The following is a 7,415-nucleotide window of genomic DNA, read 5'->3' as shown; positions in this document are numbered from 1 at the left end:
ATCATGCTGCTTACAGGACCATGCAACAGCACCACGCAGGACCGTGCCGCTAACAGCTCCATGCTGCTAGCAGGACCGTGCTGCTAACAGGACCACACTGCTAACGGAACCATGCTACTAACAGCACCATGCAGGACCATGCTGCTAACAGAACCACACTGCTAACAGCACCATACAGAACTATGCTGCTAACAGCACCATGCTGCTAGCAGGACCGTGCTGCTAACAGGACCACACTGCTAACAGCACCATACAGAACTATGCCGCTAACAGCACCATGCTGCTAGCAGGACCGTGCTGCTAACAGCATCATTCTGCTTACAGGACCATGCTACAGCACCATGCAGGACCATACTGCTAACAACACCAGGCTATTAGCAGGACCATGCTGCTAGTAGGACCATGCTGACAGTAACAGTGTTTTCGTAACACTATTTTTATTTTAATTGCTTTTTATTGTTGTCAGTCTAAAACAGATTTCTATTAAAAATTAGTCCTCATGACACTGTGAGACTAACCTGTATATCCATCCATCCATTATCTTTACCCGTTTATTCCATTTTGTGTCACGGGGGTCGCTGGTGCCCATGTCCAGCAATCACTGTGCGAGGGGCGGGGGACACCCTGGACGGGTCGCAAGTCCATCACAGGGACACATAGAGACAAACGAGACAAACAACCATTCACTCTCTCAGTCACACCTAGGGGCAATTTAGAGTTACCAATCAGTCTAACATGCATGTTTTTGGTCTGTGGGAGGAAACCGGAGTACCCGGAGAAAACCCACGCATGCACGGAGAGAACGTGCAAACTCCACCCAGAAAGGCCCCTGGACCGGGGTTTGAACCAGGGACCTGCTCGATGAGAGGCAGCAGCTCTACCAGTTGCGCCACCGTGCTGCCTAACCTGTATATATGAAGCTTAAATAAAAAAATATTTTTATTTTTTTGAAAAGCTGATATGTCAGAAGAAGTTCAAAAAGCAGCCGGACTTTGACCCGTTTCTTCTACTCCATCATGATGTTCTCGCATGTCGTTCCAGTGTGGCGACCTCGGCTTCCATCTGTCCCTGGAGCGAGTGATGAAGTGTTACCTGGCCAGCAGGTGGCGAATTCAGAAGACAGAGGAGACGGGCCTGAAGCAGCTGGAGACGGCCGTAACCTCCCTGGACCAGAGCGGAGACAGAGATGCGTTGCTACAGCAGCATGATGCTGCTTTCTGCCTGCCGTTCAGATTTAACTACCACCCGCACGAGGGAGACCAGGTACGTCTATTACACGACAGGAGGAGGTGTTTGACGAGGCTGGAAGGAGACTTTTATTCACAGCAGAGCACTCTTGGATATCCACCATCAATGCTGTGTACCTGCAAACGCAAACTGGTCTGTTGTCCTGGTTAAGTATTTATCATTTTAATATTGTGCGAATAACTCGGCATCCAAAATGTTCCAACTCTTTCAGGAGACGGGTGCCATGACTTTTGGGTTCTGTAACGTTTATGGTTTTCATAATTTAGAAATTTATTAACAAAAATGTCAGATTGAAATATATTGAGCTGTTGTGAATTCCTTCAAAAATATTTTTTATATTTACTTTTGGGTTTTAGCTAATGTACCACATTTAGCTTTTACCTGGCCTTTACTTTTAGCTACACTTCTGCTACTTTAATTTTTAGTTAGCCTTATGCTTCTTTTATCCAGCCACTCTTAGATGACCCTTTGCTATTTTTTTTTAAATCATTGTTGTGCTTTTTAACTTTTAAGCAACCTTTTTCCTGTTTTAGCTAATATTTGACTGTTTCTACCTAGACTTTTCCACATTTAGTTTATAGCTGGCCTTACTTTTAGCTTAGCGTTCTGCTTTTTAGAGCTTCAACAACTCCGTTTCATCTGCTGTATTTAAAACACAATTTCAAAGAAAATGCAAATTTCTCACGTAAAATTTCAATCTGCATTAAAGTAGCGTTGCAAGTTTTTCTACACTTCACATTTATTTATTTTTTACCTTCTCTGTATAAAAACACAAGTTTACTGTTTGTGTCTATGACGTTATTTAAAAGCTCAGTTTGCTTTGATGGGTCAAAATCTCAGGGGTCAAGACAGTCGGTAAGGTTCAGTATAAAAGGTATGAGCAGTCAGTATCTTACCAGCTGTAGATGGTGCTCTGAACAGACTCAGTTTGAAGAAACAATTGTTGGTTTTCACCAGAGTGATGCGCTAACAGCTAATACAAGTAGGGCCAAGAACAAAGTGAATTTTGACTATTTTGAAACAACTTGAATTCAAACTACTTCAATAATAATAATCATAGAAATTCTTAATTTTTGCATTAAACTATTGTTTAAACAGGAATCTAAAGTTTCTCGAAACAGAACGGGTTAAGTGTCTGAAAAACTTTCCTCTGAAAAAGTAAAGAGGTGTAAAAACAAATAGTAAAGCAACGCTAACAGATGCTAACTATATTAGCTATAGCTAATATAATCTTTTGGTGGCAACTAAAACATCCCTTTTTCTTCTTAAGCAGACCCAAAAGCGATTCTGAGAGTTCAGATATTTTCTGCAAGCTGCACTTTCATGTTTGTGTATTTCAGGTGTGCGAGGTGAGTGCGGAGAGCCAGGTGAGGTATGAGCTGGAGACCAGGTTCCAACAGCTTCAGTCTCGACTCGCTTCGGTTATCTTGGAAACGGAGGAGGTCAGCTAACTGTTCTCGATGTTTGTTTGTCTGTCCCTGGGCAGCCATCAAGTTACAACTTCAGAACCTGAACGTGTAATTTTTATTTATTTATTGTTAAAACACAAGAAACAGAAATAACAGCCATTCCTGCTGCCTTTTTCAGATCAGTAAAACACTTAAAGCCACGCTTGCAGCCTTGCTGGAGTCCATGTGCGATAGCGACTGTAACCCCTCCCCCGACGTATCCAGCAGCCTATCACATGAGCCCGCTGGTGGAAGCTCCGCCCCTAAACTTGCACTTGCCAAGCGTCGAGCCAATCAACAAGAGACGGAGATCTACTATTTTACAGTACGTTAGCTCAAATTTAGACTAAAGTTTATATATAAATGCATATATAAATAATCTTACAGAGCAGACATTTTGATTTTGTTTTATTTTAGAAAGTGAAAGAGTTCCTCATCAGCAGCTCTCTGGCCTCCAAACTTCAAGCCAAACATGATCTTCTACAAGAGGCCATACAGAAAGGTACACTTCTGATATGGAAATAAAAAAAAAGTTCAAGGTTCTTTATTGTCTCGCATCACATGTGGTACATGAAGTGGAATGAAATTGTGGACTCAAGGTCCCAGTTACACCCAAAAATATAAAAGAAGCAGTACATAAGGATATAAAATATACACAAAGATATACGCTTAAAGATCTAAGATTTACGCAAAACACTAATATAAAACAATATGGTATATTAAACAACAGCCCGAACGTGAGGCTGTAGCGAGCAGATGGGTATGAATGAATACAGCAGCACGAGATCAGCAGTGCAGAGAAGTCACATATCACCAAAGTGGCATTACAGTGATGAACAGTCGGTGCATTTGTAGTTAGGGACACATTTTCTAAAGAAACAAAGATAATTTATTGATTTTGGAGTTTAATCCTGAAAAACGGTATTTTAACCAGTGATACTGTGCATTCAGCATTGTTTTTTTGATTTTCCTTGCAGCTGAGGCCATCGACAGCGACCCTTCCAGGTAAACAGTTCACTCACCTGAAAATCAAGTCGGTGTGTCTGGAGGAGGCTTAGAGACACGGCGAGAGCAGAGAGGACCAGGACAAACTGAACTAAAGCCCAAATTGTCATTTTTGATACACTTAACTGCTTTACGTGAACATTCAAAGAGACAAATCTTTATAACGATCAAATCGACATTACATTTAACCAGACCTAAGAAAGGATTTTTGGGTTTTATTTATATTTCCCAGAATGCAATGTGCTCGGTCAGTGCGCATTCGGAAGTCCAGGCCCGTTTCCCAGTTCTGCCACACACTCTTCACCTCAGACATACTCTCCTACATACAGGTAACACACACACAGACACACAAACTGCCGTTGTTCACGCCCCTTCTTTGTTTGCTGCTCAACCCTTCAAAGGAAATAATTTAGAAAATCCTGATGCAGAACAGGAGGGGGGGTTCCTGCAGCACATGCACACCCTGACAGTCCCCCCACTACCATCATGTGTACAGTTACAGCTTATTGCTAGCTCCTCTCCTTTCAATCCTCCTTTTGTCTCGTCCCCTCTCGCTTGTGAAAAGGATTTAACGTTTGCTGGCCTCTTTGCTGCCTCGTCTCGACTCCTCTATCGAGTGTGTGTGCGGTTGCGCTTCTTCCCACTTCCCCTAAATCTTTACTCCCCGTATTGTTGCTTTTTTCCTTCTCTTCTAATTTATGCTTTTCTTCCCCCCCCCCTGCTTTGCTGTGCATGTTTTGGTGCAGGAGGAGGAGGAGAATGTCTCGGACACAGGTACCGAACACCGCCCGCGGCTGCTCACCTGCTGCAGAACCATCACCTGATCACATCTTTTATTTATCTATTTGTGCGAACGTCGATTTAACTACAATGCGTTCGTATCTGGTAAAGCTTTTTAACAAAATTTCACAGCCTGTGCAAGTCTGCACGTAAACACCCCTGAGCTGTTTGTAATTCATAAACCATCTAGATAAGAGTTTTTCTTAATCGGTGAGGACGAGATTCTTTTGCAGAAAAAGGAGCTGATCAACATGTTCAGGAGTGAGAGTGCTGTCCTGCGCCGTCAGAGTATCTACTGCCGTACAGAACGCTCGTCCTGCGGCTCTTCTGGTGCCAGGGGTGCATAGGTAGCGTTTAGCTAATCTCGACTCTCCCTCATGAAACCTCCACCACTGGAGAGGGACTTTCAGGTACTTCTTGAGCTCCTCTTCAGCTGTGGTTCTGGTGGACTTAGGGCGAACCGTGACCTGGTTAAATGCGTTTCCAAAGAAATTAACCAGTGCTGATCTTTCTGGAGAAGGACTTTTGTCTTGGCTCCTGGCGACTCGTCTCAGCTGGCCTCTCTTCAACCTGTTAAAAAAAAGACAAATCATATTTTTTTTTTTCTTTTGTAAAACTTGTATTTTTGTATAATATGAGGAAAAAAGTTACCCTTTGAGCTGCAGCTTCATCCATTACTTTCCCATGGATCTCCTGATGTTGCTCTTCGGTGTGAAACGGAAGCGTTTTGAATCTCGGATCCAAGGCAGAAGCAGTCCACAGAAGCGTCTCTGCTCACTCGTGTCTCTCTCTGCCAGACATTCGTCGGACGCCTGGCGTATCATAGACGTCCACCTCCGCGTCAACAAGCAGCTGAGCGTGCAGCGAGGCGATGACGGGCAGAGTTGGTGTGGAGTCCTCTGACATTATGTCGGCGGCGTCTTTTATAGGCTCGAGAGTTATAACTATTTCTCCGGCGTGGGTGATGTCGGTTTCATCGAGAGTGCAAATGTGGTCTGCTTGTCCAGACTTTCTCAGCTGGGGTGAAAGGAGGGCGGCACATATTGCAGGTTGCTGCTCCAGACGTCTTTCAAGCATCTCGTAACTGCTGTTCCATCTTGGGAGTACCAGGTTTGAGCTTGTGCACTGGCATTCCCAAAAGTTTTTGTTTCTCTCCCAGCACATGGCGCTGCAGCATGATCAGTCACAATGACCATATCATTTAGCCTCCATTCCTCTGCGACAGCGTGAAACATGGCATTCAGGTTTCCTGCCGTGTGATTGTCACCCATCACTCGTGTCTGCAAAACACACTTCATCTGTGATGCTGTGCAGTAAATGTGGCAAACGACCCGGTGGCTCTTGAAATCCAGCAGTCACACGTAAGTGCTACTCTATTAGCATTAATTAGAGCTTCTCCCACTTTTTTCTTTGTTTCCTGGTAGAGTTGTGGCACTATCGTGTCTCTAAAACAGTTGCGCGAGGGAATAACGTACCTTGTTTCCAGGGTGTTGACCATAAAGCTAAAGCCCTCGCTTCCGACTGAGCTGTACGGTCGTAAATCCTTTACGATAAATGGGGGCCGAGATGGTGTAGAGGCAGGGCAGCTGGCTTGGGACCCAAAAGTCCCAGGTTCGATCCCCAGTCACTGCACATCACGTGGTGTCTTTGGGCAGCACACCTCATCCCCAAAATGCCCCCCGGGCGCTTTCAATAGCTGCTCACTGCACCACCTGGTGGTGGATGGGTTAAATGCAGAGACTAATTTCGCCATTGTATGGAAACATACAGTGCTGACATTGTGATGACATCATCATGTAGCAGGATGGAGTGGGAGATCCTCACAGCCCTTGGGGAATCAGCTGGAAGTGTGTTGCATTGCTCTAGAGTTCGCTGGTCTGCTGCTTTTGGATGCTTTGCATCTAGTTCAGGGTGATGTCTCGCCAAATGGACCCGCGCATTTGTTCAATTTCCCACATGCGGCAATTTCATTTTGCACATATTGCAAACAATCATGCTCATGTCAATCTGTGTCTTCCCCGGAACATTGCAGAATGCGAAATGTGTCCATACACTGGTTTTTAGCGACGAAGGGACAGGCTGAATCACGGACTCCTCTCAGAGAAAGAAGCTGCTGGCTAACTAGCTAGCTCGCGCTTGCTGTATGGTGGCCTGCAGGGCCATTTTCTACGGTGGCCGAGTAGAAAACGTCATTCGCGTACGCTCGGTACGTAGGAGCGGAAAAAAATTAACTAAAACGCATTTTTAAATCGATACGGACATTTTGAAAAAGCAGGAAAATACTGACTAAAAGCTAAAACAAAGTATTTACTACTCTGCAACTTTTAGATTTTTGTCAATAATTTCCTGCTTTTAGCTTATGAGTCATGATATTTTTATCTAGCCTATTTGTTGTTACTAGAGAAAAGGCTAAGGATAAATAGGCTAGATACAAATTGTTGTTCTTTTAGCTGGTGTTAGCCTTTTGTTAATTTCATCCTTTTGCTGGCATTTTGCTACTTTGAGCTTTTTGTTTCCTTTAGCATTTTTTCATTCAACCTTTATTTAGACAGGTTCATCCCATTGAGCCTCAAGGAATAATTTACAAGAGACCTGAAGCCTTATGTAGCCTTTTATTTATTTTTAAAGTTTAACTAGTATTAAGCTACTTTTAGTTTTTCACTGGCATTTTTCTACTTTAATATTTTTGGACCATTTGTTACTTTTAGCTTTTAATGTGCTTTTTTGTTACTTTTTAGTTAAGCTAGCCTTTTGCTAGTTTTAGCATTTAGATACGTTTAGCTTTTAACTAGCCTTTTGCTAGTTTTAGCATTTAGTTAACCTTTAGATATTTTAGCTTTTAACTAGCCTTTTGCTAATTTTAGCTTCTAGTTCAACTTTAGATACTTTTAGCTTTTAACTAGCCTTTTGCTAGTTTTAGCTTCTAGTTCAACT

At 43.2% G+C, this 7,415-nt stretch overlaps 1 protein-coding gene across 1 annotated transcript in view; it reads left to right on the top strand.

Moving 5' to 3' along the window:
- Nucleotides 1-7,415, top strand: part of arhgap4b (Rho GTPase activating protein 4b) — a 47,950-nt gene that overhangs the window by 30,709 nt on the left and 9,826 nt on the right. The window contains exons 8-13 of the mRNA XM_037685026.1: nucleotides 1,042-1,263; nucleotides 2,589-2,690; nucleotides 2,836-3,021; nucleotides 3,114-3,198; nucleotides 3,674-3,701; nucleotides 3,934-4,030. Coding sequence (XP_037540954.1) covers nucleotides 1,042-1,263; nucleotides 2,589-2,690; nucleotides 2,836-3,021; nucleotides 3,114-3,198; nucleotides 3,674-3,701; nucleotides 3,934-4,030 — 720 coding nt within the window. The remainder of the gene's footprint in view (nucleotides 1-1,041; nucleotides 1,264-2,588; nucleotides 2,691-2,835; nucleotides 3,022-3,113; nucleotides 3,199-3,673; nucleotides 3,702-3,933; nucleotides 4,031-7,415) is intronic.

The sequence above is a fragment of the Nematolebias whitei genome, chromosome 11 (genome assembly GCF_014905685.2).
Source record: "Nematolebias whitei isolate Nwh7 chromosome 11, NemWhi1, whole genome shotgun sequence".
NCBI lineage: Eukaryota > Metazoa > Chordata > Actinopteri > Cyprinodontiformes > Rivulidae > Nematolebias > Nematolebias whitei.
Note: the sequence above shows the minus strand (reverse complement) of the source record. Positions and strands in the feature narration are given on the sequence as shown.